Genomic DNA, 13,616 nt, shown 5'->3' with positions numbered 1-13,616 from the left:
CACCTCTAATGCATTAGTTATGGTTTTAGAAACTTAATGAGTTATTTTATAGATAACTAATGCATTAGTTAATGAGTTAGAAACTTAATGAGTTATGGTTTTAGATTTATAGATAACTAATGCATTAGTTATGGTTTTAGATTTATAGATAACTAATGCATTAGTTATGGTTTTAGAAACTTAATGAGTTATTTTATAGATGGTCATGTGGGTTCTTTTCTAATAATTGTGGTTTCCATCCTAAGTTTTTGGAAAATACTTTTGGTTTTCTTTATACCAACTAACGTTAAAAACTATGTTACATTTTATAAAATGGGCTACGGGATGAGCTTAAACTTGATTTTGATTGACTCAAAGAAAGTCAAAACCGGATCGGCCCAAACCGGTTTAAAAAAAATATTTCGGTTCAGTTTAAAACCGTTTTATAATCGGGTTGATTTCGGTTTTAAATGGTTTCAACCGATATGTTTTAAAATTGATTTCAATCTAAGTATATAGTTGTCTATTATAGATAACAAATTTTGGTACCATCTCATTTTGTGTCTACTGTCAGTACATATGTTCAACCTTAAAAACTGTATAATCATTCTTTAACTAATAAAATGTGGTATGCATGGTTTTCTAAAAACTACCCATATTTGCATACGGGTTTTACTACTGGTTTCTTTAGAGGTAAAATGAACTCCATAATTAAACATATAATAAATAGTCAAACCATTAGATCTTTAATTAAATCATGAAATGCAAATTTAAGGCAAGCATGCAAATACACACTTTGTGAAAGTCAACACTCAACACTCCCTTGGATCATAAAAAAGACAAAACACTCTGTGAAAGTCAACACTCTCTTACATCATTAAAAAGACAAAACACCTTGTGAACCTCAACACTCCCTTACATCATAAAAATAAAAAAATAAAAGGGAAATTTATGAAAATGTCATTTGACTAACGTTCTTTACAAAAATGTCATGTTCATGCGTCTGTGGACGGACTCCTCCACATGGGATGCGTCCGGATGCAAGGGATGCGTCGGGGAGGCATGGGATGCGTCGGGGAGGGCATGAGATGCGTCGGGGGAGGCATGGGATGCGTCGGGGATGGACTCTTTAACATTTGAAAGGACACGTGTCAGCTGCTCGTTCATGGACTCTTCAAGGTGACGCACAAACTCCTCCCATGTAGAGGAGTCCGTCCACGGCCGCATGAACGTGATATTTTCGTAAAGAACGTTGGTAAAATGAAATTTTCGTAAATTTCCCAAAGTAAAAAAGACAAAAATGTCAACATAATTAGATCCTGAAATGCAGCATAGAAGATTTATCAAAAACCTTTGAATGCGAGTGTTGAACAAATTCCTTCATCGTGGTCGCCCGATACTTGGCTGGATTTTGTTCCGATAGCAGCTCTTTAATGGGCTCGAAAACCTTCCCGGTGTCAACCGTTCCTGTCGTAAAGAAACACGCCACTGATACTCGTGGCCCGAAACTGCTTGACATCACCCTATGTTCGGCACTCATGAACTCATCATTCGATATCAGCTGCAATTCATCCATTTAATTCAACAATCATCATTCATTAGTCATTTAGACCTTTAAAGAAGTTTATAAAACATATATATAATTGTATAGTAACAAACAAACGAACATACAAGTAAAATCAATTATAACAGTATAGTTACAAACAAGCATGCCAGTATCACTATAGCATAAGCTATTGGTAGGAAGGATCTCGGGACTAATAACAGTATAATAATATGTTCAGTTTCTTACCTGTAGAAGATCACCGATATTAACCACAAGAGCACCGGGAACAAATGGAACATCAACCCATTGATTCTTGTGAAGGAATTGTAGGCCACCGATATGGTCTTGTAGGAGTACGGTTATGAAGTCATTGTCGGCATGCTTTCGAGCCCCAATGGTTAGTTCCGACTGTGGAGATGCAGGATAGTAATGGCAGATGGTGGCGAGTCCATCGGCGCATCCAATGTCTTTCAGGTGACTCGAACCAAGCCCGAGAGCCTCCGAAAGCAACTCAAATAAAGAACACCCTAATTTGGTCACTTGTTTCGAGTACTCGATGAGTATATCTCTACAATAAAACCTTATAGTCATTAGAACAAAAACCAAATTATGTTTCTCGATAATTATATCACTGTTAAATAAATGAGTATCACTGACAGAAACTATCTATCGCTTGTATGTAGGTCCGCCACTGACTGTCTTTCGCTAAGTAAAAGAATTCTATCTTTGGACGATCTTACTTATAAAGTAAATTGTCGGCAATATCCATCGGTAATCTGTAACAAATGATATGACCCACGGCATGTTCACCGACGGATTACCGACTAAAAGGCTTCTTTCTTTCAAAAGTCGTTGGTGATCCGTCGGTAAACTAAGCCGCTGGTAATATCCATCAATAAATGATATTAGCCACATCCATCTTTCCAACCATCATTTACCAACGGCTTGCCGACAGATGCATCCGTCAGCGATACTCCTTTATTACAGTAGCGCGTTAAAGTACCTGCAAGGTGGAGGTAGTTCTTCTGGATGTGGAGGACCAGGAGCCATCCTACAATGAAACGAGTCTCTCCATCTAACCGGTAACGAGCTCGAAAGATCAACATTACTATTATAAAACATCTTCTTACTACTATCTGTAACATACCACTCTTTCTTAACCTTATGATCTTGATCAAAGAATCTAAGTGCACCATCTCTCATCTCTTTCATAACACTCTCCGGAATCCCATGGTTGATCACTTGAAAGAAGCCCCAGATCCGGGCTGCTTCTCTAACCTCCTTCACAATCTCGGTTCGCCTAACGCGGTCCGACCAGAACCCACCGAGGTTTATGACCGGTAAATGTAAAGGAGTGATACATTGTGAGAAAACATCAGGTGGTTGAATGAATATTCGAGGTACTTTGGTGATTCCGGAGTCTACAAGGCCTTTGACTCCTTGTTTGGTTTGGTCGAATGCTTTTAGCTCACTTTCACGGTCAAAATCATCGCCGGTGAAGGCCATTGAGGGTTGGAGATCTTGTTTCGAGAATAACTTAATGATGGGCTGTGGGTTGTACAAAGTGTTAAAATTATATAACAAGTTTCGAGATTAAAATTCTTTTATTTGCTAAGTTTCATGGTGTTGAGTGGTGAATATATAATAACTAGATTAGAACCCCGTGTAATATACGGGTTTAATAAATGTAATTTATATATTAAATAATAAAAAAATTAAATCTCGTTTATTACACGGGTTGAATAAATGTAATTCTACATACCAAATAATCAGAGCCGTCCCCGAAAACTCTTGAAAAAATTTAGGCCTCAGGCGACGAAAAGAATTGGGCTCAAAATTATGGTTAAGGGTAAATGAATTACAAAAATAAAAAGTTAGTGATGGAGCAAAGACTCGAACTTGAGACCTTTATAATATTTTGAGATTATTTTTGCTGCTACACTGCATAATGAATAGATAAATGTACTAAATATATAATTTAATAAATATATACAAGCTTATAAAGACTTTTCGGACCCTTTGAAATTTTGGGTCTCGGGCGTCGGCACGGGTTTGCCGGGCTCAGAGCCGGCCCTGCAAGTAATAAAAAAATTATATCTTTAAAAATCTCATTTATTACAATGGTTGAATAAATGTATTTTTATATATTAAATAATAAAAAGTTATATCTTTAATAACTCTGTGTATTGTACGGGTTGAGTAAATTTTATTTTATCTATTAATAATGAAAAACGTTACATTTTTAAGAACCTCATGTATTGTATGGGTTGAGCACATGTAATTTTATATATCATTCAATAAAAAGTTATATCTTATTATATCTTTATAAACCTTGTGTATTATAAAACTTTTGGACTAAACTGACAAAATGACCCAAACCACAGGTACTAAAATGACGTTTAACTCTTTACATTATATTAATTTATATTTAGTGTAGGTTTTTTTGTTAATGTCAAGATAAATAATTTTGAAATCTAATAAATATTTCAAAAGATTATATTATCTCCTATACGAATTGTTTAAATTTAATTTTATAATTATCTTTTAATTAATATTAATTATTTATAATTAAGTAAGAGATAAAGATGAGAAAACTAAAAAATAGATGTTTGGTTGGTTGGCTACTTTAATTAAAAAAGAAATTCACATGACTGGTCACGCCAAGCTAAGCCACGCCACACCCCTCATTTTTTAGCATAAGCTTGTGGATCCTAGCTACTCTCACCACGTGTCAAGCAATAACCCTAACCCAAACCCCTACACTCCCCGCATTCTAATGGCGTAGGTTTTAGGTGATGTTGTCCAAAGATCTCGGTTTTTAACAAAGTCTATATCTATACATATAATAAAAGAAACCACTTTGAAGACACTTGTCATCATATTAGGCCATGTTTTATAGATAATTATAATTTTAGTTTAATCTTTTCTAATTAATTATAAATAATCCTACTACTAAATATTATTTAGGTTAATTATTAATTTTATATTTATCTATTTACTTCAAATTCAAACTTAGTTATCTAATTTGATATTAAAGTAAATTATGATTTTGGCCCCTGTGGTTATATCAATTTTACCCTTTTAGCTGAAAAATGAATTTTTTAACATCTGAGCTCTCAACGTCTTTTTTTCTAACCCATTTTGGCCTCTGTGGTTATATCCCTTTTACCCTTTTAGCCCAAAAACGATTTTTTTAACATCAGAGCCCTCAACGTCTTTTTTTCTAACCCTGTGGTTATATCACTTTTACCCTTTTAGTATATTGAAATATATGACTTTTTATTATTGGTATATAAAATTAGATTTATTAAACCCGTGTAATACACGTGGTTTTTTATAGATATACCTTTTTTATTATCTACTATACAAAATTACATTTATTCGACCCGTGTAATAGATGAGGTTTTTTAAGATATAACTTTTTATTATTTGATATATAAAATTAGATTTATTCAATTCGTACAATACACGGGGTTTTTTGAAGGATGCATATTTTTTTATTATTTAGTAAAGGAAATTACATTTATTAAACCCGTGTAATACACATATTTTTAAAGATGTAACTTTTTTATTATTTGGCATATAAAATTACATTTATTCAACCCGTGTAACAAATGAGGTTTCTTAAAGATGTATTATTTTATTATTTGGTAAAGAATATTACATTTATTCAACTTGTGTAAAACAAACGGTTTTAAAGTTATAACTTTTTTATTTGGTATATAAAATTGGGTTATTGGATTTTATCATCCTTAACTATTGGCCATTGGCCGCTGCCACCCCCAACTATCACTTTGACTCCCGTCACCCCCAACTTAACACTTAGTGTGTTCTGTCACCAGATCACTAACTTTTGATCCTGTTATTATACTTTTGGGGTTGTTCTAAGATCCCTAAAACCTTCTCAAGATCCCTATGGCACCCCAAAAAGTGTAGTAACAGGTTCAAAAGTTAGGGATCGGTTAACGACGTGGTGACAAAACACACTAAGTGTTAAGTTGGGGGTGACGGGCATCAAAGTGATAGTTGGGGGTGGCAGCGGCCAATAGACAATAGTTGAGGGTGATAAAATCTAATAACCCTATAAAATTATATTTATTCAACCCGTACAATATGGTTCTTATAGATATAATTTTTTATTATTTAATACATAAAATTATATTTATTCAACCCGTGCAATAAAAGAGGTTTTTAAAGATATATTGTTTTATTATTTAGTACATAAAAATCATTTATTCAACCCGTGTAATACACCGGGTTATAACCTAGTTGGAATATATAAAAAAACCTAAAAAAACAAAACAAAACTGTTTTTTCAGATTTTTTTCTAAAAGTTATATATTATCGGTTATTAGAGGAAAACATATTTATATCTTAAATTAATTATCAGAAAAAACTAGAAAAAGAAATTGAAACATTTGTTCCCTCCACAAGCGGATGCCTCCTTTTTTTATCCATAGTTCTAGCAGATCACCTAAAAGCAAAACAAGTCTCAAAAACCCACTAGAAACCACGTTCATTTTTCTCTAAACCACCTAAATGAAACAAAATCGGAAGTAATATATAAGACGTTTTACTAAAAATTCACAAATAACCATTCAAATTAAAATCCGCTTTTCATCATCACAGCATCAAATAATGTGTTGCGAAGTTGATTTAGTTACTTTAGAGTCGTGTGATATCACATATCATATATAGTATGATTTCATGTGACTTAGTATATATTAAGTATAGGAAATTATGCTTGTCTTGCAAAGTCATGTTTGACCTTTATTGTTCAATTATACATTTAGGTTTGTCTTTACGTACACAAATTTTAAAATATTAGCACAGTATTAAAATAGGTTTACACAATCTTTGCAGATCATACCAATGTGTGGATTTGACCAACTCGTTTCCATTTATATGCTAAACGCCGAAACATGTACAATTAAAAAACAAGAAATCCGGCTTAAGATGATGTGTGGATGCAAGTTGTCACATGGCATCAATTAGATAATGGTATTTGGCATCATGTTCATAGTTTTAATTTTCTAAGAAAAAAGTTTGGCATCATGGGTTTATATGACCTGAAATTAGCTATCAGAAAGTAGAAATAACAAATTATAACAAATTATAACAAATTACAAATAGTGTACACGATGATGACAATTTATTCTCAGGTGATAACTCATTTTGATCCCATTTCAAAAAAAAAAAAAAGAAAAATTAAGTGACCCGTACTAACCTGACTTGTTTTGGCAATTTCTAAATTTTGGATCCGTCACTGAACATGGGGACCCGTACTAACCTGACTTGTCAAAGCAGATAGATTAAACACGCATATAAACAAAGTTAACTAATAGAAAGAAAACTTTTTTAAAAAAAATCAGAGGGGCTAAACACGTATATGAGCGAAGCTAAATATTTAAAAGTTAAATATAAAAAGAAACGACCAATGAGAAAGGTGGCCTGACATGCTGACACTATTCCCTCTTATTGTTTTTTGTAGTTATAGATAATTATAGATAATGTGCAGACAAATAAAACTCACACACTTGGATTAGTTATAGGAGAATAGATGAAGAGAGTGTAGCAACATGGAAAACAAAAAAAATAGGGAAAATTACGAAGTGATTGACCTACTTGCAATGCATCTGGCCTACTTGCCACATTTGAAAATGCAACATGTTCATTTTTTATTTTTTATTGGGTCCTTCAATAAGAACGCATCAAGTGCTTGAGGGGTCTGTCTAAAGACGCATGAAGTGGTCATTTTTGAAAATCATGATAGTCAATGACTATTTTTGTAATTTTCTCAATAAATTATATACTTGTTTCTTTAAAAATCCGGTACAAGAATCACCCACTCTTCTACCTGACGTGTTTCAAAGAACCGGTACAAGAATCACCCACTCTTCTACCCAACGTGTATCTCCACCAAACGTACACTTCCACAAGAACTAGTCAACTCTACCAAACTCTTAATTATTAAAAATCAAAACCTAACCCTGTTCGACCCATGACCCTTGAAATAAAACGATTACGCAACAATCACCCTCTTAATCGTTTATTCTCTCGTTCACAACATCGCCGGTCCCCCTTCAATCAAGTCCGCCTCTTGCTTCTCCCATTTAGGACACTCATTATTGTAATGACCAAACTCACCACACTTGTAACATTTAACATAGCTTTTTTTCCTATTAATTAATTCACTACATAACTATGCTATATCTGCTCAACTCCATCTTAATAAAGTTTCAACATCATGAATGCAGTTTGTCTTTGATAAGCTCCGTTTATGAGCACAATTATATCAAAGGAGAAAAAACATGAACCAGCAGTAATGGCGGAACTTTATCAGACGTTGAGACGCCTATATTCTATAACTATAGCTGACATCTGTGATTAAAGCTAGAAAATAAACCATAATACACATGAAATGCTGTACAAATGCTAAAGAACACAATGTTTAGCATGCTAGGTTTCAATCTGTATTTAACTATATATGTTCACGGGTACAATCTATGAGCATTATTGTTCTTTAAAATGGTAGAAACATGTTCATTGGTCTTGTTTCAAGAAATATTAGTGTAAAATTGTTTAATGTGAAAACAAACGACTGAAGTTTACTTGCACAAATGAGGAGATTCAAAAGTTCTGATACCAAAAAATGTGCTCTCTAAGTAACAGAAAATGGACAAAATTTACTTATTATTATGGTTGATTAATGTTACACATATGTTTTTGTAATTATTCATTATTGTTTTCACTTTCAGTGGTCTTTTCTTGCATCTCGCTAAGACCGTCTCCTTCATCGATGGCTGCGTTGCCTTCTTCTTCAGGTGCACTGCCTTCTTGTTCAGGCGTGTTCCCATCTTGTTCTGGCGCGTTGCCCTCTTGTTCAGGCGCGTTCCCATCTTCTTCATCACCTTTAGACTTCTGTAACAAGCTCCAGTACATGATGCTTGCTGTTAGGATCAGAATCATCTTCGGGTTAACCTGTCAGCAAATTAAAATTCATTTTATAACCGTTTTCAAAAGGTTAGTTCATTTTTTCAATAACAGTACCTCAAGAATGTCCTCAGGCAATAAAAAGATGGAGCATCCAAGCTTTCTTGCAACACTAATTATATATGTTGCATTTAACTTCTTATCCTCCTCTACAATTTCGACAAAAAAGAAAAAAAAAAAAAACGTTACTTTCTTAAACTCGAATGCTTAACAACTTAAAACGATACAAGTTTGAATATTACCACTCTCGCCTTTGGTAACAAGACCCCAGTTTACAACCCTCTTTTTCACCGCGCTAAGAAGCTCAAGGAAGAAAACACCATCCGATAGGCGTTTATCCTAAATAATTAACAAAAAATTATAAAGCAGATACAAGATTTAAGGTAATAACTTCGGAAGACACGATTTGAGGTAATCAGAAAAGGTCAACCTTTAACTATTACCTTGAAGCTATCCATTTGTCTTTTCCCTGACTGTTTGACTTTCATGTTGGCCCATTGTAGGATATCAGCATCAGTTATCTCTTTGCCTTGACCATGAGTTCTTAAGTTTTTGAGAAGTTGAAGCATGCTAAATCTCATCAATTGCCATAAAAAAGCTGGGAGCAAATGCGATTTATTAATAACTTTGTTCATTATTTAGAACATATAATCATGTTTAATAACAAACCTATTATGAGTTTCTTGTTTCCTGAAACAATATCATCTCCAGCAACATTTACAAGTGAGAAGTTTAATTCCTTCCCAATCCTTACAACTTGGTTACAATTCTCAACTTTTCTAAAAGGCATTTTAATCGGAGGTTTCGATGCTTGCTTCCAAATAACCGACCCAGGGGCAAGTTTGTCAAGCACTTCAAGAAGAACCCATCTAAATGCAAACGAATAAAAAAACACAATAAGTGTTTGAATCATTTAACTATTACCCTTTTTTCATTTGGTAAGCATGAGAACCCGTTTTCCGAAACCTCAAGGGACCACACCAATACCCTGATGACCATTGAGATCGAGTAAAACATAGCTTGCATTAGGCATGTGGCCTTCAAGAGGGTTTAAAGGTAGAAAAACCAGTGGAAGCTTACCACTGCACCACCCCCTTGAAGGTTTTTTTTAGCATGTTTTTCCAACTCAACTCACCCATTTCTGACATCCTCCCACACATTGTTAACATGTGTTTCAACTCCAAGACTGTTGATCCACATTCTAAAACATCTTTCTTCCCTTGATGTACTTTCATCATCGGTCATCATCTCAGTAAGCGAAGCCTTTGCTTTATCTATAGTAAGCCCATTCCTGTTATTCAAATCACACATATCATGTCATATAATTCATACTTTAACATTTTATAACCTTTAAACACGTAAAAGTAGGCGACAAGACTCACCTATGCTGAAATATCTGTGCAACAAATGCAAGATTTAAATTTGTGGACCCCTCAACAATGTCCTTCGATGTAACATATCTTTTGCAGTCCAATTTCTCTGCTTGTTCAATGATCAACTTTGCTCTTTCTGTGGGATCTTTCGTCTCCAAAGTTTTAGTAGTACCGTGTTCAGGGGCAAGAACATTGAGTAAATGTGCATACGCCTCTCCGTCCTACAATTATTTATAAATTAGATACAAGTGCATAACAATGTAATATAACATTTTTAATATTTAACTCAAAAAAAAAATTAAACGTACCTTTAGATCCGATGAAAAGTTTGTAACTTCTTTTTTGTAGCCTGCTTTCTTCAACTGGAAGTTCATCCATTTTAGAAGAACCTTTTCCGGAGCCAAACCCATGAGCTCTTCCGCTTCCTGTAATTTAACATTGTATCGGCATGTAAATAAAATTATATATATATATGTATATAAATATGTAAGAAACCAAACAAGCCTTTGAACCTTGCTATCTTCAACCATTGCTGCCAACTCAGGAGTTTTCTTTATATCAACAGTTGCTAGAAGTTGTATCTGACAAAAGCTAAACAGTTAGTTAACAATAAATATAAATACATATCTTTAAACAATTTACAAAAAAAAATAACATAAATTACCTTAACAATCTGAGAGATCAACCCGAGTAATAGGTGGGGCTGTAAACAGGAACCATAAGTAACAAAAAATTAGTACAGACTCAAGTTTAGATAATTGGTCACAACGTTTTGGGTCAACCCAACTTGGCCCGTTACCCAACCCGTCAGACTCATTTGAAGTTGTAATTTGCGATGACATGTCCTCAACTTACTCTTCCTTCAACCAAATCCTGTGTGCCAATGTTAACTACGGTGCAGCCTATAGCTTTTGCAGAATTGAGGCAAAGAGTGTGATTCTCGTTTCTTTCCCATGGATTAAGAACCTTTTTAGTGTTAATAGCACGTTCATCTATCGTACCAGGGACAGCCACGTTAATCAACTTACTACAAAACAGTACATACAAAAATTAGTTAACATAAATATCTTTAAATAAACGAAAAGTACATCAAGTTATTAATACCATAAAAGAACTCCATCTTTAGCAAGATCAAATAAAGCATTGGTAGCAGGGTCTATAGGAAGAAATTGCTTCAAAAATTTATCTTCTCCAAGATAGTTGTTAATATGAGAAACATATGAAGCTTTTTCTGTTTCGCTAATGCTGTGGCGAAGAAGAGTTGTCCCCGATTTCACAAACGATGAAGTCGTTCTGAAGGTTTTTGAAGTTCCCATTTTCGCACTTGCTCGAGATTGTAAATTCAGATATACCTGTAATGTCTCATAAACATTTAAAAAAAATCCCACTTCGCCTTTTGAGTTTTGATTACTCTAATAAAATAAGGGGCGGTTTGGCATTGCGTTTTGTAACCAACACAAGGTACCTCCAAGGGAGTTAGCGCTACGTTTACTAGTCTTTTTGCTCTTTTATCTGTTACTACTATATTTTCATTATTAGTACCCTTTGTACACGTAAAAAAAGGTTTTTGGAATCGGGTGAGGCTCAGTGGGAGCAGCCTTTCTATCTATTGGGATAAAGGAAAGGTTTGCCTTTTATCCCACCCTATATTTATTATCAACTTGAAAGCATGATAATCATTTAATTAGTCTCAAAACACAATGCCAACACCCCTTAAACAAACTAGACCATCAAGATCCACGAGGCGATAATTGATCATCCACTCACCCGAAGGAAGCCCTCAAAATCCAACTCTTTGGCCAAGTTAGAATACGAATCATTTAACGTATTTTTAACATCCTCCTCGCTTGATACCTCGTTAAAGGGCTTTAATGTCGCCAAAACCGGCGGCAAGTCCTGTATTGTGACTGTGCCAGATTGATTTCTAGCTGAAACAAACTATATAAACAGCATCCACGACCATACAAATCAAATAATGTCAATATTTATACCAAATGAATGAGAAAAGATATAGAAAATGAAATGACATACTTTGGTTCTAAGTTTACGAAGCTCCACTTGAGTAAATTGGCTTTGGAGCCATTGATCATTAACAAACACACCCTCAAAGGTAGACATCTTTAACTTGAATCCCCAATTCAGAAAATCTTGAAATATATATCAATCACAATCAAACAAATAAGAATATATTAATGTCTAAAAAGATCCATGCACATAATAATGGTGTTCATATATAATTAACATATTCAAGAAAAAGAAAAAAAAAACATTGCAACCAGGGGCGGACCTATAGCTTATTAAGGGGTGGCGTCCGCTACCCCTTGGTTGGAAAAAATTTGAAAAAATTAGTGTAAATTTTGGAAAAATTTGACGTTTTTTCGATTTCGTTACGGCTTATTTATAAAACGTTCCCCCTTGGTCGGAATCCTAGATCCGCCACTGATTGCAACATTGGATCTTTATCATCAAGAATCATAGATAATAGAAAAATACATATGGGATTAAGAAGAAAGATAAGAAAACCTTAAAAAAAATGATTTTGGATCAAGAATACATGCCAGAAGAAGCCGAAGAATTGACGTGGGGTTGCTGATAGAGACACATTTTGTTAATTTTGGATTTGGTTTTGTGAATGGAAGAGGACGAAAGGGGGGAGCATAGAGAGTGGAGATAAACTCGCATTGCCTATCGAATGAAAATCAAAGAGAAGGTGATGGTGTAGAATATGATTGTGAGTTATGGGACTTTTGTAAATTCTATATTATTATTATCGATTATAGATATAGATTCATTTATTACACGGAATTGTATAATAAATCCTAATAAAATGTAATAATGTGTAAAAATAATAATGATAGTATAGAAAATAAGATTTAAATTCTATATTATTATTATTATCGATTATAGATATAGATTCGTGTATTACACGGAATTGTATAATAAATCCTAATAAAGTATAATAATGTGTAAAAATAATAATGATCGTATAGAAAATAAGATTTAACATAAATTAATTTGATTTCAAAATTCAAACCTACTTAAATTAAGGAAATTATATGTTAGTTAATTTAATTTCATAATTCAAATTCAAACTTACTTACATTAAGGAAATTATACACGAACTTGATGATACAAGTAATACAAGTAATGTAATTTTATAACGTCTACACAAAATTTATAGGCGAATTGGAAATAAATAATACCACATAACTCAATTTGGCCGATAATAATTCCAAGTCAGTTATTGCCCGATAATAATCCGAACTGATCAATTTTTTTTTTTTTTTGTAAAATAGTTCGCCGTTAAAATAGCCTAACGGAGTTAAGTTTTTTTTCGAATTACAACCCGATGTTTTAGGACTTTTGATCAGAACGAGGATATGAGTCGATTGATGTAAAACTTACCTCGAAATTGTGCTCGAAATGGCTTGATTTTTGTTAATTGGAAGTTTGAACACCCGAATTGAAGCACCGTTTTCGTGGGTTGGGGCAGTAGTTCGAGATAAGTTTTATATCAATCGACTCGTCTCCTCGTTCTGATCAAAAGCCCTAAAACATCAGTTTGTAATTCGGAAAAAACTTAACTCCGTTAAGCTATTTTAACGGCGCACTATTTTACAAAAAAATTGACCAGTTCAGATTATTATTGGCCAATAACTGACTTGGGATTATTATCGGCCAAATGGAGTTAGGTGGGATTATTTATTTTCAATTTGCCAAATTTA

At 33.7% G+C, this 13,616-nt stretch overlaps 2 protein-coding genes across 2 annotated transcripts; both read right to left on the bottom strand.

Annotated features, from left to right (window-relative positions):
- Window positions 1–706: 706 nt before the first annotated feature.
- On the bottom strand, window positions 707–3,108 carry LOC110895241 (1-aminocyclopropane-1-carboxylate oxidase homolog 1). The gene is made up of 3 exons (XM_022142519.2): window positions 2,529–3,108; window positions 1,772–2,093; window positions 707–1,540 (listed from the first exon to the last, which is right to left on the bottom strand). The coding sequence occupies exons 1-3, from the start codon at window positions 3,029–3,031 to the stop codon at window positions 1,292–1,294; spliced, it is 1,074 nt and encodes a 357-aa protein (XP_021998211.1). The 5' UTR covers window positions 3,032–3,108; the 3' UTR covers window positions 707–1,291.
- A 5,083-nt stretch (window positions 3,109–8,191) lies between these two features.
- On the bottom strand, window positions 8,192–12,570 carry LOC110895242 (fimbrin-5). Its single transcript, XM_022142520.2, has 15 exons — window positions 12,415–12,570; window positions 11,923–12,038; window positions 11,659–11,829; window positions 10,996–11,243; window positions 10,747–10,918; window positions 10,556–10,594; window positions 10,404–10,472; window positions 10,200–10,316; window positions 9,901–10,112; window positions 9,654–9,809; window positions 9,188–9,387; window positions 8,962–9,116; window positions 8,761–8,857; window positions 8,576–8,667; window positions 8,192–8,506 (listed from the first exon to the last, which is right to left on the bottom strand). The coding sequence occupies exons 2-15, from the start codon at window positions 12,007–12,009 to the stop codon at window positions 8,258–8,260; spliced, it is 2,064 nt and encodes a 687-aa protein (XP_021998212.1). The 5' UTR covers window positions 12,010–12,038; window positions 12,415–12,570; the 3' UTR covers window positions 8,192–8,257.
- Between the last annotated feature and the right edge of the window lie 1,046 nt (window positions 12,571–13,616).

Source organism: Helianthus annuus, chromosome 12 (genome assembly GCF_002127325.2).
Source record: "Helianthus annuus cultivar XRQ/B chromosome 12, HanXRQr2.0-SUNRISE, whole genome shotgun sequence".
NCBI lineage: Eukaryota > Viridiplantae > Streptophyta > Magnoliopsida > Asterales > Asteraceae > Helianthus > Helianthus annuus.
This window is presented reverse-complemented; position numbering and strand designations above follow the sequence as displayed.

Bases quoted from the DNA above. Each gene is read 5' to 3' on its own strand.
- LOC110895241 (XM_022142519.2), bottom strand. From the start codon at position 3,031: ATGGCCTTCACCGGCGATGATTTTGACCGTGAAAGTGAGCTAAAAGCA. The intron at 2,094-2,528 runs GTACTTTAACGC...GTTTTATTGTAG, and splicing joins GAACTACCTCCACCTTGCAG to AGATATACTCATCGAGTACT. The intron at 1,541-1,771 runs GTAAGAAACTGA...GATGAATTGCAG, and splicing joins ATATCGGTGATCTTCTACAG to CTGATATCGAATGATGAGTT.
- LOC110895242 (XM_022142520.2), bottom strand. From the start codon at position 12,009: ATGTCTACCTTTGAGGGTGTGTTTGTTAATGATCAATGGCTCCAAAGC. The intron at 10,113-10,199 runs GTACGTTTAATT...AAATAATTGTAG, and splicing joins ACTTTTCATCGGATCTAAAG to GACGGAGAGGCGTATGCACA. The intron at 8,668-8,760 runs GTAATATTCAAA...TCGAAATTGTAG, and splicing joins TGTTACCAAAGGCGAGAGTG to AGGAGGATAAGAAGTTAAAT.